Genomic DNA, 27,262 nt, shown 5'->3' with positions numbered 1-27,262 from the left:
TTCATTCAGTAAAGATTTTTGCAGAACCAGCTCTGTATTGCAGTTTCCTTGCTACCGAATCCACCTGTTCATTCTGCATTTTCAAATTTGCCATTTGTCTATAGTCTCCGTGATATCAGAAGAATGGCTTATCTTTGCCTCTGAAAGAACCAACATCAGACTTGCCGTTGTGTGTGTGTGTATATTATATATATATATATATATTATATATATATATATATATATATGGTGTTCCATTAATCAATCAAAAAATCTTACTATTCTCTTTTACTTTGTCTCTGCCATACAGATGAAAGTAAATTATCCTGAACATTTAACATTACTTCATTACTAAGCCATTATCCTTTTATCGCCTCCAATGACAGAGGCAACAAATATTTCATATTGTGGAGAGACTCCCAGTTCAGTTTTTTTGAGGAAGACAAATAATATGCCATTCATTAACCCTATAGATTTTTTTAAACATGGACTGTGTTAGAACATTTTCTACATCTAGCAGCTGAAGTAAACCTTCACAATTTGTATGTCCATTATAGCTTGCTGATATGATAAACCTACAGTTATGATTTATTAACATACTTACAAATATAACCATGATGACAAAAGCTGCTAGGTAGGAGGTTCTGGCCATCCACATGCTGACAAAACGGTAATGTTCTCCTGACACAACATTGCGCAAAAACCCTAGTTTAAAAATATAAAACATTGTCGACATTTAAGATAAAACTGCCACCATTAAGCAAAATGTTAACATTTTAATTCAGACTATTTTGAAATATCTGGAATAGATCAGCTCCAATCACCTATGTCAGGTTATTCATTTGGAAGAGGGCCCATGAAAGAAGCACAAGCTGACATCTGATCGTGTATAACATGGGAGAATTCAGCAGATATAGTTTGTGGGTCTTCAAAATCCTAGAAAACTGGGAGTCACCCTATATTACACCTTTATGCATTTGCAACTTCACTGAACAAATCTTAACACTGCAAATAATTGGAATCAATCACCAAAATTATACTCCATTGATCACAAAGCTAATGAATATTAAAAAAATGCAAATGTTGGAAACCTAAAATTAAAGCAGAAAATGCTGGAAACACTCAGCAGGTCAGGCAGCAAGGAAATGAAACATAATTAACTTTTCAGGTCAAAAACCCTTTGTCATAACCGGGAATGAGAGCAAACAAATTAGCTTTAAGTTGCAGAGAAGGTGCTCTGCAAAGTGGTCACCAAATTCTCCGATGTAGAAGATACCACATTATGAGCTTTGAATATAGTATACTAGATCAGAAGAAGTGCCAGTGAATTGGTGCTTCACCTGGATGGACTATTTTTGCCTGGGTGATGGGAAGGGGAGGGGCAAAAGGCGAGCTGTTGCACCTCCTGCAGTTGCATGGGAAGTGCTGTAAGAAGGGGAATGGTTGGTGGAGACGGAAGAGTAGGCCATGGAGTTGTGAAGGGAATGACTATTCCTATGGATTTACAATTCCACTTGTTTTAATCCACCAAATTGAATGAATCAATAAAACAACAACATTTATCCATTAAAACTTACAATATCTCTCAAAGGTTGATTGCCTTTTTATTCTTTTGAATCTTTCTTTTTTTTGGTAGTTGCTATCTCACGTAATCATTGTGCAACAACTTTAACTTTACAATTAAAAGGTTGAAACATACAATACAACTGATAATCCACTACCTGATTGTTCAGGAATCCCAATAGTTTGACATCTGGCTTACAGGATGCTGGTTCCTGCACCCCCCTCAGCCCCACGGGGCCCGGGGCTCCTGTGCTCCCCTCAGCCCCACAGGGCTTGGGGGTCTTATGCTCCCTTTAAATTTACCAGGTTCGCAGTAAAATTTATTATAATACTATGCAACATTTTGAAATAAAAATTAAAAGTGTGTTGGAGTATTAATTGGAATAACAGTCCAGAAAATCCACCAGTCAGGCACCAAAGTCCTGAGCATGATAATTAATGGAACTTTATCTGAGATGGCATAATGATTTACTCCTTCATTTTTATAAGTTGATTATTGGATTGTTACATATCCAATAGTCTATTCCTGATCATCATATAAGCACTTACTGGAGAAGTTCTTAATTTCCACCTGTATATCAATTGTCCATATCAGTTCTGTGATGTGATTTAAGGATAACAATGACCACGAAAGGCAATAAAATCAAGGAAACTCTGGGTTGGGCCCTTCACAGGGCATTTCATTTAGCTTTCCAAATCGCAGCAGGGCTGAAATTGCCTTTTAAATAAAGAATGCCTGTTTTGCAGAATAGTCATCAAAAGTCGAATTAATTCAACTCACCTTTATTTTCTTCATTTTCAGCCAATGCTTTCACACTGGACATCAGTATGTCATCATAACCCAAGAACTCATCCAAAAGAAACCGGCTAAAGCCATCACCAAAGCAGAGATCTTTTGTTGGATCTGTGAACAATCAGAATAATGTTAGGTTCTGGTAGTACATAACATGTTGTGCTAACTGGAGATGTGCTATTGGGACTTCCCCCCCCCCCCCCCCCCCCCCCCCACAGCACAGGAGAGATTTCCAGCTTATTCAAACGTAATTCCTAGATTATTGAAGAATTACTATTGATCAATGGCCTGTACACCCAGAGCAGAGCAAAAAAAATTAAAACAATTTAAAAGATTTCATTGATGGTTAAATTATATAATAAATTTTAAATAAATTCAAAATGTATCCCAGCAATCAGAGGACCTCTCTTAAATAATGAAATGTTGCTCCACTTTTCTCTACATTAATGGAATACTTTATCATTAAACTTTTCCACTGTAGGGAGTTGTACAATGAATAAATTTTAACTGCATTTTTAACATCATTCAAAGAAATAGTCATTAGTTTTATAAAGTTGTTAATTCCACAAATCACTGACTCACGGTGAAAAACATAAATGAATATAGATTAACTAAACAATGTTTTAAGAGAATTTTAATTACAAATTCAAGGATGTAACTATCCACTCCCTCTCTGGCTATGCTCCAGCCTTCAGGTCAACACACAGCGCTATTCCTGGCTGTGCTGTCTGTACACTTTGCCCAGCTCCCAGCTACACACCTGGTGCACATCCGGACATGTTACCCACTGTGCTCCGGCAGAAGAAAATTGTGTAAATTTTTTTATGACTCAGGAAAAACAACCGTTTGTGGTTCCAAATTAGTTTTGTGTTGTGAGGTGAAGTTCTTAATGCAAGTGCAATCGACCATTCTCCAAGTATCCAAAAAGGATGTGAATGGCCCTTATCATCCCCTAAGGAAACTTCAAAGTTTCAAAAATTAAATGCAATAGTTAAAGACACGGGAAAAAAAATTCTCTATCCCAAAATGGAAACCCATGGGGCCTTATACCGCAGGTTTTTGAAAGCACCAAAACCAATAGCCAGCATTTACAGCATTGCTAGAATATAGCAGCTATGAAATACACAAGTGAACATGAGGAAAAACCACTGAAAACATACAAGTTGGTTTAAAAAAAAGGAAATGTACTCCTTAGTGGCTTCTAACCAATTTCCCCTCCCATTAATTTCTAGATTGAGTTATATGCAGTCCATTCTCTCCTCCTTCACCCGACAGAAGTAGCTCTATGATAACAATTATCATTTCCAGAAATTTGGATGTACACAATCATTGTAATCAAAGCATCCTTCAACAGAATTGGAAACATCCTGCACAGCCATCATCATAACCTAAGGAAGAGTCATTTCACACATATTTTTATACATATGAGACAGGTTGATGCCTCTTACCTAATGTAACTACCATAACTGGGATGTTTAGGCGCTGCCTGGTGCTCTGAGAGAGACGGAGGAATCCATACTCCAATGAGTATTCAACTATGTACTCCTCTTGTGGCCAAACTACAATATTGAAAAACACAGAGCATTAGGCATTTTCTGAAAAAACGACAAGTCATATAATTTATTAAAGAGTTATTAAGTAACAGATAATAATTTAAGAGCAAGCCTGAAAAGCCACAATTGGGAACCTCAATGTCAGTATTTCAAAAGTAAACCTTAAGATAATTTTAAAGTAACCTCAGGCTCACAATGATTTATAGCTAATCATTGTTGCCATAATCAAAGATGGAGTTTCTTCTACGTTATTTGAGGGCTGAACTAGGTCTATTTCCTTCAAATGCCATCCCCAACTTTACCCAAAATTTCAATTCAGGTTCTAAAAATTTTTGCTTTTTTGTTAAGTGAAAGGATTACTTAGAATAAGTGCAGAAACAGGCCGTGGTGCCACTTATGCTCCTCAAAATCTTCCTCCCACCCTATTTCACCTTATTCCATTAATCTTCTAGTCCTTTATTCCTCAACAACTTACCTAACTTCCCTTTCAAATGCACCTATACTATTTGGTACACTCCAAATGGAAGCACGTTCATGTATTCTAATGTAAAGAAATGTAACATTTGTAGCATGATTCAAGTTTTTGATAAGAGAAGACAGAAGTAAACTATTTTCATGGGCAGAAAGTAACCAGAGGACAGTTTGAAGGCAAGTGGAGTAACAGCTGAGATGTGGAGACATTTTTATGCCAAGAGTATTGATGTGGTTACCACTGCCTGGGAAGGACGATGGAAATTATTCAGTAACTTTGAGTAGGGAACCGGACACATACCTGGAGGGGAAAATTTTCTATAACTATAGGAAAGAACAGGAGAGTAGGCATAATTAGACAGTTCTTTCAATGACTAATTTTGTGTAAAGCAAAATATTAGATATGGTAAATACAACCAAACTGTAAAACTCAAAGAGGGTACCTTTATTTTTTCTCAATCAACTTTCGAATGATTAAATCACTAGATTATGCAGAACAGATTTCATTTCATTTATACTAGGGATCAGAATCAGAGTAATTAGAAAAGTGTTCACTACTTCTGGCATTAAGACTATACACTGTTTACTTTTTAAGTGGGGACTTTGTATGCTCAGTATTCTGAAGCTGCAGTTACTTTTGCTATTAACTATGTTGAATCCCATGTCAAATTCATCATAGATCACTACTAGTTAACAATGTTTTCCTCTGTCAGTCTCAACCATCCCCAAAGTCTGTCCCCACAACTTTTACCAAATGACTGGCATTGTCACATATTACAGCAACATATAAAAATATTCTGCTTCCCTCAGTATCACTACTGCTGATGCCATTGCAAATTCACATATCAGAAATGAAAAGAACAAGGCAAAAAGGCCATTTAAGTACACCATGGTGAAATACATACCATAAAGATTCAGATTCTTTAGCCACAATTTTAGTGTATTTAGAATAAAAGAAAATTCACAGAACTTCTATTAAATCACTGACAAGAGTGAATCATTTCTTCTTTATTAGGTCACTGACTCTTTCGGAAAAAGTTTTCCATGTTTTAACAGTCAGTAACAAGATGTTTGAGTTCAAATGGCAATTAATCATGGAATTTCATCTACTGCTTAAGAAATAGATCCTGCTGATGAGCTAAACCTAAAGAGTCTACTTGTTGTGAAAGTGGTTAATATCCTTTCAAATGATAAAATACCTCCACCCATTAAGCATTATTTTCCTGAGTGATTTGCTTAAAACTTGTGTTATTATGCACGTTAAAAAGAATAATGATCATGCACAGATCTGAACTTTTGCTCTGTTGCCAAGAAACCCCTTGGCTGAAATAGTAGCTTCGACGAAGTCCCTCTGGCTGATCCTACTCCATGTCATAGAAAACCTTGACTGATTCCATTCTGCTTCTACTAATCTGGCTTTAAGATTAGCTAAATCCCATTTATCTTTTTTCCACAGATTTGTCCAGAGCCTACTTTCTGACAGATTACACCCTGGAGAAACAAAACAAAATCACTCATTTTCAGAACAGAGGCTCTGAGAACCTGAAATAATTGAATTTTTCTTTTGTTTTTATTTTTTTTTCCAGGATCTGGGCATGGCTGGCATTGTTCATCCCTAATTATCCCCAAGGTAGTGGTTGTGGTGGGGTACCTTCTTGAACGACATGAGCAGATCAGAGCTGTGCATCCTGCATAAAGGTATTTTTGTCAATACTGTTGGGAAGAGAATTCCAGGATTTAGACCTATTGATGAAGAAAGGCAGGTAGCACATTTCCAGGATGGTTTGCAACTTGGGAGAGGAATCCACAGTTGATGATTTCCCCATGCTTCTTCTACTCTTGTTCTTCTTGGTAGTAGAGACTATGTTTTCAGGAGGTGCTGTCCATCTAGCCTAGATGAATAAGTGTGGTGCAATTTGTAAATGGTGCACACTGTAACCAAGCATGCTGGTGGTAAAAGAATGAATATTGAGGGTGATGGATGGGGTACCAAACAAATAAACGACTTTGTCCTGGATTGTGTTGAATTACTTGGGAGTTGTTGAGGCTACACTCAGATGGAAAGTATTCAATCACACTTCTGACTTGTATCTTACAAATGGTGGAAAGGCTTTGGAGTATCAGAAGGCAAGTTAATTTGCCACAAGATACCCAGCCTCTGATCCATTCTTGTAGTTCAGCTGAGGTCGGTTAATGGTGACCACGTCCCCCGCCCCTCCCCCTCTCGTCCCCAGGATGTTGGTGATTGGGTACTCAGGAACAGTAAGGCTATTAAATGTCAAGGGCAGGTGATTAGACTCTTTCATTGGGAGGTGGCCATTGCCTGGTTGCAAAAGTACTTGTCACTTATCAGCCCATGCCTGAATGCAGACTTGGTCTTGTTGGTTCTTTTGCCGAGGACTTGAACAAATCTAAACTGTGATAATCAATGAACTTTGCACCAGCTGTTTTTTTTAGACAAAATGTTTTCCACAACACTTTTTTTTTAAAAATAAAAAAATAAGTTCACTCACATATCAAAAGTAGGCAATTTTCTTCTCAACTCAAAGAACTATACATTATCAGGGGTTAATTTACCAAAATGTGAGCTATGTTAGCAATTAGATTTACCTCTGATCTCATGCAGGTGAGGACTCTATCCAAAAGAAGAATTCAAGTGAATCTGAAAGCAGGTTGGAAAGAAAAAGCAAAAAAAAACTTTGCTCTGAATCACTTAAAATTTTACCTGCTCTTGTTAGCATCTCAAACTCAGAGACTGTTTCCTGCAGAGGCTGCATGCCTTTAGTCGGTGCCTCTGTGAATGAGAGCCCCTGGCTATCATTTTGTACCACCTGTGTTACAACGTCTGCTTTATTTCCAAGCGAGGGCTTTAAGAACACTTTAGGCTCTATGTCGAGTTCAAACTGCAAAAAGGAGCAGAGAAGGCAAAAGAAAATCAGCACAAATTTACTACAAGAGAAAATGGAAATGTGCAGAAACTGTATTGCGGGTTGGTCAGCACCTGAAAAAGAAGAGCAGGTTAACAACTTGGGGGGGGATATCTTCAATTTTGATCCAAAATAAATAACTACCTTGAGAATAGGGGGCTATCAGCATTTATTGGTGACACTGTTTCAGGTGTTAACACCATTCTAGTTTGCAAAACACCAAACAGAATTGCACTTATTATGGCAATGCAAGTATATTTGATGGTGGTAGATTTTTGATTTTGTCTTCCTATACTGAAGTCTACAATGGGAAGGGTTTTGTCAACTCATCACTCAAGCCAACGATTTCTGTACTGGACAGTACTGCAACTGGAGTTTATCCAATTACATCTATGCCCAGGTCTCAGCCGCAATAATCCAAATAACCCACAGGGATCCTTTGCCTGGACTCTGCACCTTCCTTGAAAAGTGCCTCAACAAATCTCTGCAGCAAAAGCAATCCGTGCTTTAATGACATTCTTTTAAGGAAATGGTGCCAAATTCTTCCCTTACCTTATTCTTCCTGACAACATTAAGCTGTTAACCAGTAGCAATGCACAGATCCATCACTTCCAACTCTTCTTCAATATGAGTAAATCTCATTAACCCTAATGCTTTGTTGCTTGTTCATTAACTAACTTTGCACTCATGGTGCTGTATATGTTCTTCCTCATACACAATGACTTTTTTTATTAGAAACTTCTTTGAAACTCAGATTGAAAAGTTCAAATAATTAAAATAAAAAATTGTCAAAAATATTCTGCTAGACACTGCCAGGTCCTTGCTTTTTTAGTGTATATTAATAACACAAACCTAAGCACGAGGCCTGATTAAATTTGCTGATAATATAATAATTTGCCCCATGATTGACAGTAAGTAGTAAATCGACAGACTGTAGGAAAGGAGATGGGCAGAAGTGGCAAATGGAATTTAAACCCGAGGTAATAAATTTGGGAGCTGTAATAAACAGTATTGTGTTAAGTAAGGTTAATGCTATCATAATCAATGGAGATTACAAGAAATTAGTACCTGTTGGGTCCTTGGTCTGCAAGAGTTCAAATCCCCTTTAATACACTTCCAAACAGATAACTACAGCTCATTAATGTTCTTAGCCATCTTCATCCTAGCCCCACAGCAGCTCACACTCCATGCTACACAAAAAATCCAACAGCTTTACAAATAAGCAGGTTAACTGCAAGCAGTTGTGGGCACTGTCTTCAGAACTGAAGGAGAAAAGCTTAGCTCTTGCTGAGACAATATAAACGAGGAAGAAAAATCTTCAGGGCTACGGGGAAATGAGCAGGGGAATAAGGCTGACAGGATTACTCTAACTGGAACCTGTATAGAATGATGGGCTGAATGGCTTCCTCCAGTGCTAATTGTACGATTCTACAAAACATAATAACATACAAATAAAAGGAATCTATATTCAGCTTGTGTGAAAGCATGTCCAGTTGTGTGGCATTCCTATATGGAAGTATGTCTTGCCTGTTACTTGTGTTTAGTTCATTCACTGTTCTGTTTCAAGAGTTGAAAGCTGTTCATCTTGTCTATGTTGTTGGAAATATTAAAAATTCTGAATATGTGCAAACAGTCCTTTCTTGAAATCTTTGAGACACATTTTAGTATTCAGATTTTAAATTATTTTAAATTTAAAGCAAGTTAAATAGTTGTGTGTTTAATCACCATAAAAAAGCAGTGGAAGTTAGTGGTTAGGAAGTTGTGGGCATGCTGTGTTGGCACTGGAGTCGTGGCGACACTTGCGGGCTGCCCCCAGAACACTACGCAAAAAATGCATTTCACTGTGTGTTTCGATGTACAGGTAACTAATAAAGACATCTTATCTTATAAAGCTATTAGACTTATGAGCTTGTACACCGATCTTGGGAGCAAAATTTGAACTAAAGGCTAAAGATTACAGTTTTAACCAAGTTCAGTGTGATGACTACGGAGAATTATGTTTCTTATCAGTAATGAGGCATTGAAACCTAAATTCTAAATTATAGTGTCTGGCTTTAAAATAAAATGAACCTTGAAAAGTATAAAAAGGTTACAGCTAGAAGCTGTGTTTTTTTCCACTGCAGTTCAATTAAAATGAAGTTGTAATAATTACTTTCTCCAGTTATATTCGGTTCTTTTTCTGGCCACCTTAAGTAAGCTGAAGGCATCCTGAAGAAAAAAAAAGAGTATGCAATCTATTGAGGTTTTTCTGGGAAGCAAATACCCTCCAACTTTATATTGTGTTTCAATTAGTAAAATATTGATCTAAATTAAAGTTGAAAGAAATTGTAAATACATCAATTCCTGAAAGGTTTTATGCAACGCAGGATAATGTTGCATAATGTTTTATGGCTTCAAGTTCTGGACTATCAGAACTTGATTTCCAAGACAAATTACAATATGGAGTAATATTTCTGACATCTAAGCTAATGTTCACACTTCGATTAAAAGAGAACAAAAGAAAAAGAGCAGCTTGGAGGTTTTCAGGGAATGGAGTTTCAACTGAAGCAAAAATTTGTATTTGACAAAACTGTCAACAAGATGGATTCTTCTCGGCTTAGATCCCTGCCTTAGGTTGCTTATCATCTTGTTTAGATATTTAACTTCAGTACAGTTAATAAAAAAGATTTTCTACGACACAATTTCAAACGCTTTATCAAGCTGAAGCTATACCAAGATCTGCTTTTGGTCCCTGCCCCAGTCCCAACGATAACCTTTGCAAGCAGCTTCATTTTTTCAGTCCTGGGCTAGAGTGGCATAAAACCTCCAGATTTCTTCCCCTTCCACACTGCCTGCTTTTATGGGAGATTTTAGGAGGAAAGAGAACACTTAGCTCCAGTACTCTGAATAATCGAAAGTCAACTGAATTTAACTGAATTTAATGGCATGACTAGAATATGTTGGGGTGGATGGTGGGAATTGAAAAGTAAACACATGGGCAACAATAGAAGACTTCAAATGGACAGGTATTATCATTATGGAAACCAGAGGTTAATGCATTTGTCTGAAGATATTTTTAATAATCAAAAGAAAACCTGATTTTGTCAAAATCGATAACTGAAGAAAACATCTTGAACTGAATTTAAAACAAATAATTCAATTCCTAATCAATAGCTGTCAGGTATAGATTTAAAAGTTACAGATAGAGGGATAGTGTCCAGTTGTCTAGTTGAATTGAGGAGAAGTCCCATCTCTAGTAAAGAATATCTAGTAGTCACTGCAGTGAAGACAAAATCCCACATTACCTTTGCAAAATACCTAGATGAACACCAGACGTGCTATTACTTATGAGGTCACAAGACCAAGATCTAGGAATTGGGATTAACCTGAATAACTCTTTTGCAACAAGCATGGTCATGCCGTAATGTAAATTTCGATGATTCAATGTATCCATGTTGACTACCCTCATTTATCCCATGCCTTCCTAAACACTAATTTGATCATAACAGATTCCAAGGATTTAAAAGAAGTCTATTTAAAGATGGGAAGGCAAAGGGAATGAGATAGGATGTTCCAAAGGTGAATAGTGATCTGAAGGAAATATTAAAGCTTGACTGAAGGACAAGAAATCCAATACTAATGGAGTTGAAAGTTAGAAGAATGGAGAAAAACAAGAGTGGATAAGACATTAAGAGTCCTTCAGTAAGATAGTGGTTTGAATTTTAGGCCTCAGGTTATCAGTAAAGTTCTTAATTAGAGTTGGAAGAAATTTCTTCTGTACATAACTGAATTTTCCGAAGTATAACAATTACCACATTGCAAAACACCAGTTTACCAGAATGCTTTAAATACGAACATAAGCAAGTTGGTAAGGCGTGGTACAGCCACATCATATGGCTACCAATCTGTAGTGAGATATTCAGAGCATTATATGCAATTAACCACACAAACATGACATGAAAAACTACACAGTTCTGAGAACAAACTGAAGTGTGATGCACTGGGATAAGATGGAAATTTCTGGGTAGAGCTTTTTGCTAACTTATAAAATTTCCTGGTCGCATTCAGAGAATTGTACAGTACAGAAATGTCCTACCAGAATCTGACCTCCCAAAGCGCATTACTTCACACTTGTTGGGATTAAATTCCTTCTACCATCACTCCACCCGACTTTCCAGCTGATCTATGCCCTGTGTATCCTTAAACCTTCTTCGCTATCTATGACTCCACCAATGTTTGTGTCATCTGCAAACTTACTAATCAGGTCACCTATGTTCTCATCTAAGTCACTTTTGTATATACTGCAAACAAAGGTGCTGGCACTGATCCCTGCAGTACGCCACTTGTTACAGACTTCCAGTCAGAAAAACACCCATCCATCACTACCCCCTGCCTCATATCACCAGACCAAATTGATGATGAAGATAGCTTAGGCTTCTTTTAAATCCAAAATAACCTGACTATATTCATCATTGACATAATAAAATAATCTTGGAACTCAGATGTGCATTAAGTACAGATGCATGCTAATAAATTTAAGTATTACAATACTGAAAATTATACTTGCATATTAAAAACAATACTGCGGAGCTCTTTACATCCTCCTTCCTACTCACAATCCCACCTTGTTCTGTATCATCAACAAGCTTGGAATTATGGAAGTTCATTGCCACATTGATGTAGATTATGAATAGCTAGGACCCTGAACTACCCCACCAGTCACAGCCTGCCAACTTGATAAGGATCTGTTTAGTCCTGGTCTTCCCTTTCTGTCTGATAACCAGTTCCAGGTACTCTAACTTTGTTGTCCAAGCTCCTGTGTCGAACCTTAGCAAAAGGCTTTTGAAAATCCAAATACACCACATCCATTGTTCCCCCTTCCCTATTCTACATCCTCAAAATAGATTAGTCATGATTTTCCTTTCATAAATTCATACGGACACTGCTCAATTCTATTATACTTTTTTTAGGTGTTCTGTTATTACATCCTTCATCATCCTTTTCCCTACATCTGATGTTAGGCTAACAGGTCAGTAGTTCCCCATTTTCTCTCACCATCCTTTCTTAAATATTAAAGTAATTGTGAGATGTGGATAGGGTAGCAAAATTACATTTGTTAGATGATCAGCCATGATCTTGTCAAATGGTAGAGCAGTCTCTAGAGGTTGTATGGTCTACTGCTCCTATTTCTTATATTTTTATGTCACCGATAGTGGCCTTGTGGAGAGAAAATTAATTAAGCCTGTTGTACAAGAGGGATCGGGGTAATATTCCTCAGAATCCACTCTAATAAATTAAATAAGCCTAATGATTATACTAGCAATTCAAACACTGGCAATAAACTGCTAAATCAGCATGAGTAGATAGCAGGATTATCTCAAAACCCTCTATATACCGAGTACAGTGAAGTCTAGTCCTCACCCAAAGCTAAAACAAAAATGAGGTATTTTTATGGCATTTCAGATATATTAAAAAAAACAAGCTGATGCAACTTTTTTGTCCTTCCTTATGACCTACAATGAACAGTTTAATAGAAGCTACAGTGTAGGTTATCTTCCAGGCTGTACAGCACAACCGTACTTAATAGGCCACTTTTGGCTAATTTCTCTCCATCTTCATACTTCAGCGGATTTAGCATGTACTCCAGAGCCTCCCTTAGCAGTGGGACATTTTTGAGGTATACTAGTGCTCCTTTGCATAGTTAGGTATTTAATAAAGGATACATTGAGAATGCTGTAATGAGGTGAGGCTCCCCACTCTCTGGAATCCAAATGAAAAATTTAAGTAACATTAACTTAAGGGGTTTCCAAGTTTGTTGTCTGCACAGTGTATATTATTAAGCCTTTAGGGCAGCATTCAAAGATAAACAAATCCATGCCATCATTTTTCACCTACCTTTAGCACTGACATAAAAATCTAGGCGTTACTCTCCAGTGAGGCAACTGTGCTAGAGATGGGCTATAGAAAACCTCCAGCTCCAGAAAATTCAAGCAAGCGAATGACTAATGGATGGACAAATGAATTTTACTTAGGGAAATGGGCCAGAAACGCTCAATGAAATATATAATTCACAGCTCCAGCCCAGCACACCCCTATTTCATGCTTTTCTGTACATTTTTTCCCACAATTAAAACTTTCAGATGGAAATGAGATAAGAGTAATAGCACAGTCCAGCTATGCTGCAGAAAGAGATTTGTTTTAAGGCTATTCCCGCTTTGTGACTCAAAATGTTCCCCACATTTCTGACTAATTATGTATTTTTGCATGAGTACTTCAAATAACATTCGAGAGTAACAGAACTTTAAATGACATTTTCACCCAAACCAAATCAACTAAAAATATTCTTCAAATTTTATATTTGGATTGTAATGTTCTGAACAGTAATCGCACCTGTATAGAGCTGTTGTCAAACATTTCTACGGTCAGTTCTTCTTCATCTTCTGCTGGTTCTTTCACCATACCTGCAAAGTTATCTGATTCATAGAATTGAAGGAAAATGGGAGCACGACTTGAATTACGTTGGATTTCTACACGGAGGATCCCATTCCGTGGCCACTTCTCACGGATGTGCTCCAAGCAATTGATTGGAGAACGCGAAAAGGCAATGTGAATGTAAGCCAAGATAAAAAGTACAAAGAGAGCCTGGAAAGGAAAGAAAAAGAAAATTAATATTTTCTCAGAAAGTACATAGTGGGAAGATTTTTTTTTGCTTCAGGGCATAGGAGAAAATGTGAAAAGGGTGCTAATTATATATATAACCAACTTATCCACATTAAAATGTAACCACACAGCTGAGAATACCAAGTTTTCTTTTGCACTGCCCTATATTCAACTCCAGACCCACCAATGTGGTTGACTCTTAAATGCCCTCTGAAAATAGCATTCAGGAAGTGCTATGAATGCTGGCCTTGCAAATGATGCCCAGTTCCCAAAATATGAATTAAAAAAACTAATATCTGTGTATTACTTATTTTTCCATTAGATTTCAGAACTACAATTCCTGCATATTTTGTCCTGAATATTTCTTACAGTAACAAAATGACTCTCATTAAAGTCACGAATATCAATCCTTTTTAATTGATGTGATCTCATCTCCCTCCAGTAAAAATTCAGATCATTATGTTACATTAGCGAAAATCTTAGCATATGAAATAAGCTTATTAATTCATTTTACCAGTGAAATAGCCACCATATGATTATAGTTCTCTTAAGTGGGAAAGACTTAAATTTACAAACAGTATATCTTTAATTTAATTACAAGGTATTTCTTGTGGATGAAGTATTCTTGTAACAGGCCATCATATACTGTACATGTGACAAGTTATCTGGGGAAATAGAGAAAACTTGGATTTTAAAACACAATACGTCATAGTTATTGCTGTTGTGGTAGTACAATGTATGCAAGGAACTACATAATATTTTCACAACCAGGTGCAATTCCTCAATGCTACAACTCATGCTGATTCTTTCTCCAATAATTGCTCTTTTATAACTTGTGCCTGATTTTTTTTCGGTTTATTCTGGGCTGCGTGCTCAGGTAATATTTTTTTGGCAAAATTGGGTATTTTCTGATTTTTAACAATAAACTTTAGCGAAGAAATGCAACATCTCCATAAAGTGCAATTAAATTGATCATACTGACAAAGTGTGCATTCTAAAGTTATAACTTAATCTTCTGCTAATACAAACAACAATAATAATATGCACATAATTAAAATATAATAAATATCGTAAACCCATAATTAAGATTCAGAAAATTCAATGCAGTAAATAATGACACACAGTTTTAATGTATGTATCCACAGATATTGATTATGTGAATCTGACTGAAGGAATACTTTGCATTGGCTGTGGGTACTCATTTTAACACCAAAGAATGGTGGCTACTTTTTGCTATGATGCATAGGGTTACAGCACAGTAGCCAAGGGTTACAGCATTCAGGTTTGGTGAGTGTGAAGTGAGCATGTATTTCACGAACCAACTCTGCAGCATGCCTATATCTTCTTCTCATGCATAACCGTTAAAAATCAAAGTGCAATCAAAGACTTGGGAGAACTGCTCTTAATATTGTGGCTTAAAGAGTTGCACATTTACCCAAAATAAATCTTCTCCCAAAATTGCAGTGCTTCATTAAAGCACCCCATTGTTACCTCCCAAGTGTTAAAGACTGAATGGGAAGAAACAATTTGCTTCAGGAGTTTCGCATCTGTTTAATGATGAAGAATTTAATAGATCACAGATACAGACCTATAATCAGTCTTCTTCAGATTTTTTGTGGAAGTTTGGATTTAATTCTCACTCAAAACATGGCAGACATCCTATATAAAAACAAAGTATGCTGGAGATACTCAGCAGATCAGGAAACACTTTTGTCAGACAGAAACAGAGTTAATGTTTCAGGATTCTGATCAAAGGTCATCAACTTGCAATGTTAACTCAATCTCTCTCTCCACAGGATGCAGAAGTGTATGTTGTCATAGCACTGCTTTGCAGAGCCACTCAAGCATGCAGATACAGAATTCTGTCCCATTTTTAAAATTACAAATCTGCATTTATTAAAATACCATGTACAAGTTTTAAGTCTTTCAACATTCCCGATCATGCCACTGTCATTGATACAGTTTGGGCTTGCAACCAGTCTTGCGGCACATAGTAAAAATAGACAACAGCTCATGGCAAGCGGAAATCCAAGTGATACCAGAAAAATATCAGTCCAACAAATTTCTCAGACTTCTCCAAGTGTCAAAGCCAATAGATTGTGGAAAATGAAAGCAGTGTGTATATAAATTACAAGGCATTTGTTAAAATTCTAAATAAAGATTAAAATGCAAGCTTAAAAGTGAAAGGGCAAATCTGGAGAATGGATAAGAAACCAGAGTAAATTACTTAGGTGTGGTAGTGAGGGTAGGGGTTGCAATTGCTCTGATTGCAGTGCCTACAGAGCTCAATAGTAAGGCCATTCACTTGGATTCAGAAACACACATTTGTAGGTGACAACAATTTACAGACAGAAAAAGGTACATTAGAAATTGCTGAATGAGCTTAACAAAATATCCAATGAGAAACATGAAAACCAACTGCAGAAGCTACTATAGATATGTAAAGAGGAAAAGGTAGGCAAAAGTTAACATGGGTTGCTTACAGATGGAAACTGGGAATAATGAAATGGCAGAGAAATTAAACAATTATTTTGCATACGCCTTCATGGAAGGAATAGAAAACATTCAGTAAATAATGTAGGACCAGAGGTCTAGAGTAAATGAGATGAAAGAAATTAGTATTAGTTAATATAAGAAAATTCGAGAAACTTTGCTTAGACCACATTTGTAGTATAGTGTACAGTTCTGGTTGCCGCATTACAGGAAAGATGTGGAGGCTTTGAAGAGGGTGTAGAAGAGGTTCATCTGGATTAGAGAGGTTGGACAAACTTGGATTGTTTTCTCTGGAACATCAGAGGCTAAGAGGCAACCTGATAGAAATATATAAAATTATGAAAGACATAGATAGGGTAGGTAGTCAAATGGTAGAGGGTATAGCTTTAGGGTGAGAGGGGAAAGTATAAAGGATATTTTGTTTTGAGCACAGAGAGTGATAGATACCTGGAACACATTACCAGAGTAGGTTGGGGAAGCAGATACAATAGCAACATTTAAGAGGTATTTAGACAGGCAAGTGAGGAGGCAGGAAACAGTGGAATGTAAATCATGTGCAGGCGGATGGGATTAGTTTAATTTGGCACCATGGTTGACACTGTGGGACCAAAGGGCCTGTTCCTGTGCTGTGCTGTTCTATTCCTATGTTTTTAACTATGGGGAATGAAGGCTGATAAATCCCTAGAACCTAATGATCAGTGTTCTGATGTTTGAATGAAGTGACTAAGGAAATAGTGGATGCATAGCTATCATTGTCCAAATTCCACCGATTCTAGAATGGTTTCCAAGGACTGGAAGACAGCAGATCTTCCTACTATTTCTGAGAGGATGGAGACTGAAAATAGGGAACTGCAGCCCAGTTAGCCTGACATAAAGGGACAATGCTAGAACCAGTTATTAAGGGAGTGAGAGCAGAGCAGGTGGGCAAAGTCGACATGGGTTGATGAAAGGGAAACTACTTTTGACATATTTGCTATAGATTTTTTGTAACTAGCAGGTAAAGGAAAACTAGTGGATGTGGATTTCAGACTTTCAGGTATTGATGCCATGAAATGACAATTCAAAATCTATTTCAATGATTGAAAGGAGGGTATCAAGTGTAATGAAAGTCTGCTGATAATAGTACACCAGATGACAGTGTGGGTTTTGAGGAGCAAGCAAAGAGGCTTCAAGGGGATATAGGCATGGGCATGGACGTGGCAGATGGAATATAATTTGAAAAAATGGTGAGAGTTCGGAATGTTCAGAGGAACCCCATCTCTTCAACACAAAATGCTGAAAGTTAACGTGCACATATAGTAAGTATGTATTTAGGAAAGAAAACGTAACAATGGCTTTTATTGCAATGGGATTTGAACACAAGAGGAAGATGTCATACTGCAATTATATAGTGTGGTGATGAGACAGCATTTGGAACATTATGTTCATGTCTGACTTCCCTACTTGAGGAAGAACATACTTGCGATGGGCAGAGTGCTATGAAGGTTTACTAAATAGATTCTTTGGGGCGGGTGGGGGGAGGGGGGATTGGGATGGGTAGTGCTCTATGTGGTGAAATTTAGCAAACCTGGCTTACATGTTCAAGTTTAAATGAAAATAATAGGTGATCTAATTGAAACATAACATTTTTCTGGGCCTGGCAGGGTAGCGAGGGTGACCAGAATTAGAGGATGATCGCAAGATACAGGGTAGGCCATTCAAGACTGAGATGTGAAACACATTCACCAAGAGGGTAGTGAAGAGGCCTGCAGAGGCTTGGTTTCAGAAACCGAATGATTTTTGTATATTATGTGAAACAAGGGTAATGGGTTAACTGAAGAAAATATCACTGAGGTAAAGGATCAGCCATGATTTTACTGAACGGCAGAGCAGGCACGAGGACAGAATGGTTCACCCCCCCCCCCCCCCCCCCCCCCCATTTCCTATGCATATTATGCATGCAGAAGAATGGCAGATCATATTGTCAACAATTTTCTGGCCCACAGGACCCAAGTCCCTTGCTCAATACTTACAAGTTTTCCTTAATCAAAGCAGCAAAATGTCAATTTAAGATAATCAGTAAGTGCTTCTTTTTCAAAAATATGATCAAAACGTTAAGTGGAAATCAGAGTATGAGATTTAATTGCTCCACCATGGGTAACTATGCCTGCAGTTGACAAGTGCTTCAGCTTCAGTATTCATCCCCAAAACTGCTGTTTCAGTTTTCTCCTTTAAGATGTTGCTCAAAATCCTACCTCATTCACCATGCATTGGGCTAAGTTTCTTAGTACTACTTTGTGATTTTGTGCCAAATTTTGTTTTGAAAAATGTGGCCAGGAAACACCTTATGTTTTACTATATTAAGCATGCTCTACAAATATTTGTAATATTTAAGGAAGAATAGGAAGCTGATAAAGACATCCATTAATAATCTTAATAACTCAAGATTTCCAAAACTGAGAATAAGCAATAACTCATTCCATTGGTTTGCATCGAGAAATAATTCTATTTATATGAAAGGAGAAATTAGAAGAAACTTTTCAGAGCATTATTAGAACATAAAATAACTTCTAGTAGCAGGTCCAGATTATAAATATTCAAAATGAAATTTTATAAGTAATCGAAAATTAATAACGTAAGAAAAGACAAGGAACTTGAGTAGAGCATTCCGGTTTAGAGTGAGCACAACTTGGACACAAAATGCCAGATGTCTCCTTTCTTTGCTGTAACTTCTACAGAAATAGATTCAAGGTTAAACTTTACATCTATAATGCAAATAACAATTAAATTCAAATCTCATGGGAAGTCTTTTATGTCACAGCTTGCTCACTGAAGTGTGAACAGCAATCTTCTCTTAGTCCCATTTCCCTAATAACCAACAAAACAAATCATATTCTTGTAAGGCAGGTCACTGTGGGGGTATGTTGATCTCACATGCAAATGTTGAAGACAATCTGAAAAAATAGATCTTCAGTGTGATGGTAATCAAAAGTACATCAATTTTACTAGCATAATTGAATATTGGACAAAAGCCCTACCTCCACCCTACATATGAAACATTCAGTGCAGTACAAATATTCCACTCAGGAAAACAAAACAATTTTTTACCACAAAAAAAATTTCAAAGTAAAAAAAATACAAATTGCTTAATTTATTCCTTCCTTTGATGACAGTTATCAGGACTGAGCAATAAGCATGAGAGTAATGCTATCACACACAACTGAAATCACATTACCAATGTGGCAACATTCCTTGCACACTTCTTGCAAATTTACATTAATCAGTGAGATGTTTCAAGATCATGTAACAGTATCACAATGCATACACCTTCCAAAGTACAGCCATTGTTTATTCCCAGCATCTTTAAACATATTTTCTTTAATGTTTATTATTTAGTGAAGGCACAAATCTTTTCCAGACGGGCTTATATATTATAGTTTCTAAGGCAAGACAATAGGAAGAACATTTAATAAACTTGGAAAATAAAACAAATAAAATAACAGTTTATCTCATGCGAACCTTTTCATACCACCATAACATTATTAAATCATTGGATCATTTGACTGAAATCCAATGTAATGAAACCAAGCTTAAAATTGAATTTGATATTATGTAGTTATACTAGTTATACATAATATTAGATTCAACTTAAAAGCCCTTTTCCATTTTGAACACTGAGGAAAGGTGATAGGATAAATAGAAAGCAGGGAACTGTTCTTTCAACAGAAGAGGGCATTGGAATGTTTGGGACAATGTTTGTGAGATGGATAATGGAAGAAACTGATTAGACACTGATCAAAACCAATATATGGATAGAGAAGAGGAAGTGGAAGGAAAACAAAAGGATGATTTGATAGCAATCAATTAGTAAATAAAAATTACAGATAATACAAGACATAGGTTAACAGAATAATGGTAACGTGGCAATTGCACCATTTTAATGCATCACTCGTACTCAAGATTAACTATGAATCTCCACATTATGCTTAAAGAAGGTAACTCATGAACTTATCATGGTGAAAGGGAGTCAGCGCAAGGAAATGAAAACATTTTGCAGTCTTAACTTGCATTACTGTGCTCACTGATCAACCCCAATATCATCAAATTTCCTGACAACAGTGGTCCTGTCGTAGTTCAAAGAACTGACGTCTACCTAAAGGCTGAATATCAGCTCTCAGGCACCTCCTCATAGTTCCCACTGGACCATGGCCCCACTACTGAATCTCACACCATCGTCTCCCAGTTACTGACCTCATTTACTCAGGAAATCTTCCCTCCACAGCCTCAGCAACCTAACTCCACGAAGCTCGTTTCTACCTTCTCCCCAAGATTCACAAGCAGGACTATCCTGGTAGACCCACTGTTTCAGTTTGCTCTTTCCCCACAGAAATTATTGCTTCTTACCTTGACTTTATTCTTTCTCCCCTGATCCAGTCCCTTTCCATTGACATGCGCAACACTTCTGATGCCCTCTGTCATTTTGACAGTTTCCTAGTCCCTTTACCACAGACATCCAATCCCTCTACACTTTCATCACGCAAGGGGATGGTCTGAGGGTCCTTCATGTCTCTTTTGAACAGGAGGCTCAACCAATCTTCCCAATGGAACACTCATTCATTTGGCTGAATTTGTTCCTACCTCAATCAAATTCTCTCATTTTCTCCAAGTTAATGGTGTAGCAATGGGAACTCACATTGGCCCAGAGTATGCCTGCCTATTCATGGGATGCAATGAACAGTCTTCATTTCAGTCATTAATGACTGCATTGGTACTCCTTTTTGCATTCATAAACTCAAGTTCATTACCGTGCCAACACTTGCACATGCTCTACATCTGACCCTTCCCTTTCTTGACTTTTCTAAGCTCAACTTCAGAAGATAGGTCAGCAACCAATATATAGTAGAATACCTCTGGTATCTCAACTCCACCCCTTCCTACCCTGCGTTCTATGCTTGCTTCTGTTGTGAATTAGTTGAAACTATGTACTGTCTTACTCTGCTCCAGTCATTAGAGTTACAAGATCATTGCTTTATTTGGTTGTAAAAAAAAATATTATATATACTGATTCTAGGCCAGCAAGTTCACCAATTTCCAGAGAACTGCACACTATAATACAACACAATTTTGCTCAACTTCATCTACATCAGTAAGGTCAATGATGTTACTGGAATGGGTTTGATACAAGGAGAACACAACGAACTCAGATGGACCAGAGTAGAATGGACATTTCCTGTTTTAAATACTGCCAAGATTTTATTATTACTGTTTTACTAACTCAGATCTCAGCCAGGGGTGTTAAAAATGGCTTTAGTGCAACATGAACTACAAATGGAGTAAAAAAAATTGGCAAGGATTTCTACTCTGAGCTGCCAACCAGTAATAGAAAGTACACACGTAAGATGATCTGGGTGTACTTCAACAACCTTAGGGACGTCAGGAATGAATGGCCAAACACTGTCTACAATTAAGCAGGATTCCAGCTGACACAAACTGTTATTTTACAAATGAAAGTTGACCTTTGGACCTGACTGCTTGAAGGATCTAACCTTACATGCAATAATTTCAGGTTAAAGAGGAATATGGCTACAATTTTACGGAAAGGGATGGAAGTTGAACCAACCAAAACAATTTAAGAAAATTATATCAATTCTTCTTTACTGAGTACACTTCAGGCACCTCACAGCTCTCTCAGTCCAGGTTCAATCCGATCCTCACTTGCTGTCTGTGTAGAATATGCACATTCTCCCTTTGACTATCTAGGGATCCCCCAGGGCTCTGATTTCCTCCCACATTCCAAAGATGTTCACATTTGTAGGTTAATTGGACATTGTAAAAGTGCCACTAGTGTGCAGTACGTTAGAAACTGGGGGTAGGGGTGTTGATGGGAATGTGGGGAGAATGAATTAATGAGAAAATTTGCAGGGAAATGGAATTGCTCTATGAACTGGCATAGATTTAATAAGCCAAAATGGACTGCTTCCATGTCATAAGGAAAAAGTAACTTATGTGACGCTGGTTGCAATGTCCTGAAAAGCAATAGGATATTATTTAACTGCAAGCTCCACAGCATTTGAATTGTGTAAAATCTTAAAATTTCATTGGTGGGAGGCTGAGGTTAAGTGGCCCGAAATGATCTGATTTCCAGGTTAACAACAATTCACCTAGGTCAATGTGAAATAAATCATTAACCAATATAGATACAAATATTTCCTCATAAATATTTACATTTTGTTTTCAGACAAAATGAGTCAATGGATAACTAAGCAAAGGAAAGAACGGTAGGCCAATGTTTAGTGTAACCCTTGAGTTAAACAAAGGAATGTGGTCAAAATTTCTGCTGGCTAGAAAGAATTGTGGTAGAAGGTCATGCTTGTTTATTCTAGAGGTTAAAGTCTTTTCAAAAAACTTTGTAAGCGAGTTAGAGTACAAAAAGGAATTTCCTCCTCATCATTTTATGAACAGGACAAATGTCATTCTTGTGCTGATTTCTAATCCTCCTGAAAGTCCTGAATTATGCTGAAGGTTTGCAGAATGAGAAATCCCATCCTTTCTCCTAATGATCACTGTATCACCACTGACAAGTAGCCAGAACAATAAGCCCAAATTGGCCCTTCAAGCTCCAGAATATTCTACAAATATTTGGTTTTGTATCGACTTTCAGCTGTCTACTTTCATATTAGTGGGTTCATAGTTAACTGCTGTTTCCCACAGTTCCGACTGCAAATCTGGCATTACAAATAATCAATTGTGGTTTAGTGGTACACTATAATTCTTCTCTTTGACTGTATTTTCTGCATCTTTATTGATTATTTGCAGATTTATTTTGGTACAATTTCTTGAAAATCAAGTGTTAATGCACAGAAATAGCCTTGTGTGTTCAATTTAATTCAACATCTTGTATTTCTCACATGCAGGAAGACACCTCCTTCCACCAACAGTACATCCTGATGTTGCATGTATATTAACCAAATACAAAATTTGAAGACTTTTGGTGCTGCAGGCTGGGTAATTTAGTGGCAATATCAAATCAATCTGTGTTTTGTTTAGGCCTTTCTATTTTTCTGTTGGATAAATTGAAAAGGGAGGTGGGGTGAGGGGATGGAAATTGTTAAAAAAAACTGGCAGTCTCCCAACCCACCCATGGGATTTAGCAGGATGCTAATAGCCAAGTTACAACCTAAGCTACTGAACTCCAAGAACCAAAACCAGATTATTTCACTCATAACTCTATTGTTTCTTGTGAATGTGGCTTGATCACCTTATCCAGTATTCTTTTCACTTTCAGAATGTTTGTGTAATTTGGCTAGTACGCCATTTTTGCCCATCTGAAATGCCCTTAAAAAAAAGGTAATCAAGCACCTCAAAATGGTACAATATGTGTAAAGGTTCAGCCACTGATACTTTAGGTGGGGTACTACCAGACTTTGACTCAACTAAATGAAGGAATGGTAATAAATCTTCAAAGCCAAATGCTATATTCATTGGAGGGAAGCCTACAGATGCTGATATTGCCATGCACGTGCAATGTGACTTGGAAGGGAGCTTAGTGGTGGGTATCCCATATTTTTGAGTGGAGGTCACTCAGAGATCAACTGCTACATGGATTCCTTTTCCTCTGGCTGGAAAATCCATAATGCAAAACCTCTGACCTAAACCACAGTATTTATACAGCTGATCCAGTTAAATTTCGAATTAGTCTTGTCACCACCTCACCAGGATGTTGATAGCATGGAATTAAACAATGGTAGTGTTGTTGAATGTTAAGGAAAAGTGTTTGAATCTCTCTTGCTGGAGTTGGTTATTGCCTGGCACCTGTATGGTGTGAACGTTACTTGCACTCATTATGCCAAATCACAACCTTGTCTTGTTGCAAATTGGGAGAGACTACTTCATTATCTGAGAAGTTGACAAGAGAACTGCACATGAATCTCTGGCTTCTGGGTGTCCCACTTCAGCTGGTGCCCAGTTCAAGACAAGGTTTTAATCACGCCAACAATAATTGCCTCTTGCTTAGACATACAGGTAGCAATCAAAGCCTGGATGTTTGCTGCTTGCTTTATTGCTTAGTTATTCTGAAAATAACAAACAACCCTTCTCTATAATGCAATGTTTTGCTCCAACCTTTGCCTGCAATTCATGAAAAGAAATGTGGTGGCTTCACAAACTATACTATGCTTCTAACCATATACAATATTTACAATGAAAATTATACTTAAGTGTTTAATGGAAATCTCAAGCATTAAGCCATTAAAGTGAACTTAATGGAGTACTTTGCAGTGTAAAATTTGAAATATAGTCAGTGAAACTTGATGCAGAGGAAGGGTTAGTTTTTGCCTCCAATACTTGTAGTGGCTTGTGCAAGTCTGAGGCAGTGCTTTCATTCTTTTAATGGTTACTGCCAGACAGTGAAATGAAAAGCTTACAGCAGCCTATTATATAAATAATAAACTATGGCAAAACAGGTTACATATTTGGATTTGGAGACATTAAAGAATGCCCTGAGGGAAAATGTCTATAGTAGAAGCTTCACTTTGAATCTCTTTGCCTCAGTAATGACTAGTGCTCTAAGTTGGAGACTCTCTGCCACATGAAAGAATACCCACAATCAGCACACATCTTGGGCCAAATAGCTTGTTCAGAACTATACTGTTCTATGCTAAACATGAAGAAAGAGAGTGTGGGAGAAAGGACTAGCTGGACAGTTTGCAGATCTTGATCGTCTCTCATTGAAAGGTGCAGGATCAGAACAGGCTTGGTATGACAATTAGTGTACAGAATAAAAATACATAGAAAGTGTTGCTAATCAACAGATACATTTGCTATCTGTGGGGAAAAAAAATGATAAGCAGGCAAAAGACTGATAATAGTGGCAACAAACAAATCGCTGGAGGAACTCAGTGGGTCAAGCAGCATCTGTGGAGGGAAATTTTGGGTCCAGTCCCTTCATCTAGACTGATAATGGCAGTGGGAATAAGGAGGCTCTCCAAAATGGAAGATTTTTAGGAAGCATGAGGTTGCAGGGAATTCAGTAATTAGTAGCAGACAGACAGCATTCATTTTAGGCAAATTGCATATGAAAAGTTGCTTCTCTGCCGGCTGGGTTACAGACATCTCTAACCAGCTTGAAAAGGTACGGAGGAGGGAGGGGAAGGGGGAGGATCCCATCACTGTTATGTATGTTGGTAGATTGGACTGTATGATACGCTGATTGGACTGTATGATATGGCATAATCTGTGAAGTATTATAGCCAAGGATTATAATCTCCAATTATGTAAACCATGTGCAAATTGGCATTGAGATAAACAGATAAGGGGAACAAACAGGTGGTAGAAGGAATGCCATGACGGAAAGCCTGTCACAAAACCTTTCATGGAATACAAGAGGGAGATGGGTAACAAAGTAGTATTAATAATAGTTCAAAAACAAATGAAAGAGAGCAGAGTAATACTTATAAGTTGTGCTTTATGATCTTCAAATAATGGATACATTTAAAAATGTAAAGTTATGAAACTAAGGAAGATAAGTAAGAGATATGCAAGTAAAACATTGGAATGAAAAGGACAGGTTAAGGAATGCAGCCCCAACAAGCATTCTCTATAAGCAACAAACTGCATGAACCATGAATGCTAATTAAACACACTATAATCATGACTGAGACAAAAATACCAAATTATAAACTCTATAAAGAAAAAAAGTGTTGGACGATCAGAAATAGGTTCAGCAATTTAGGATATAAATCACTTCAAAAATAAGTCAAGACTTAATGATAGGTAAACTGACAAAGGAGAGTAATAGGTAGAAAGAGAAATAAGAAATAGAAAAGGATTAACACCATCTTGGAAGCTGTGTGCATGTACCCTGGGAATAGCTGTGAAATGGTGGAATGCATAAATGCAGATCATCAGAGAAGCATAAGCAAAACCAGATAGTTTTAATGAAGGATTTCAATTTTCATATAAATTAAGATAAACAGACTAGTTGAGGTCTGGAGGGTTAGGAATATCTTGAACTTATTCACAATGGGCTTCTACAACAATAAATTGTAGATAGGTCAGGTGATATTAGACCTACTAATGAATGGTGAGCTAATCCAGGTGATATTAAATTTAGTAATGAATAATAAAACAGATTAGGTGACAGCTCAATAGTGTAAAAATATGTATCTAAAAGCTATCATTGTATAACTGAGTTCAACGTAGTGATAAAACAGAAACATGAAGCAACAATCCTAGATTCGTGTGATGAGACAGACAGCCAAAAGTGGACTAGGTAAACTAATTAATGGGTAAAACATCAGAAAATCACTGGGAGACATTAAAGAAAGAATACACCGCAAAACAATTAGTTTTTCAACTTGACCGCAATGTACGAGCTTGAACCATCTCAGAGCATGTAGAAGGGGCAAAAGTTCTATTTGTCAAATTGGGCAACTAAAATTGTACGAGAAAACAAACCCAAAACAGCACTGAAGATAACAATAAACCAACAGATTCTGGCAATTGGGAGTGACACAAAAAATAAAAAGTGACAAAGCAAACAGCAAGAGCTACAAAAGGAGTTTGTGAGGAAATTTACAAGAGATTTGAGGATCAACACATTTTTTAACCATAGTATTGTGTAATTGAGCATAGTCAGGAGTAAGTGTGAAAATAATTGTATTATTAATGAAAATAAAGAAATGCCAGACATGTGGAATAATTATAATAAAAAACTGCAGATGAAATAAAAGTAGAAAATGCTGTAAAGTCAGTAGGCCAGGCAGCTTCCATGGAAAGAGAAATGGTGCGCAGAGTAAAACATTAATCCAATTTCTCTTTCCATAGATGCTGTCTGACCTGTTGAGTGTTTCCAGAATTTTTTGTTT

General features: G+C 37.1%; 1 protein-coding gene across 1 annotated transcript in view; it reads right to left on the bottom strand.

Annotated features, from left to right (window-relative positions):
- tmem259 (transmembrane protein 259) overlaps positions 1 to 27,262 on the bottom strand; it is a 48,872-nt gene that overhangs the window by 16,996 nt on the left and 4,614 nt on the right. Inside the window, exons 2-6 of the mRNA XM_052038037.1 lie at positions 13,656 to 13,907; positions 7,085 to 7,262; positions 3,784 to 3,894; positions 2,324 to 2,446; positions 584 to 684 (exon numbers count right to left, since the gene is read on the bottom strand). Coding sequence (XP_051893997.1) covers positions 584 to 684; positions 2,324 to 2,446; positions 3,784 to 3,894; positions 7,085 to 7,262; positions 13,656 to 13,907 — 765 coding nt within the window. The remainder of the gene's footprint in view (positions 1 to 583; positions 685 to 2,323; positions 2,447 to 3,783; positions 3,895 to 7,084; positions 7,263 to 13,655; positions 13,908 to 27,262) is intronic.

This window comes from Pristis pectinata, chromosome 24, assembly GCF_009764475.1.
Source record: "Pristis pectinata isolate sPriPec2 chromosome 24, sPriPec2.1.pri, whole genome shotgun sequence".
Lineage (NCBI taxonomy): Eukaryota > Metazoa > Chordata > Chondrichthyes > Rhinopristiformes > Pristidae > Pristis > Pristis pectinata.
Note: the sequence above shows the minus strand (reverse complement) of the source record. Positions and strands in the feature narration are given on the sequence as shown.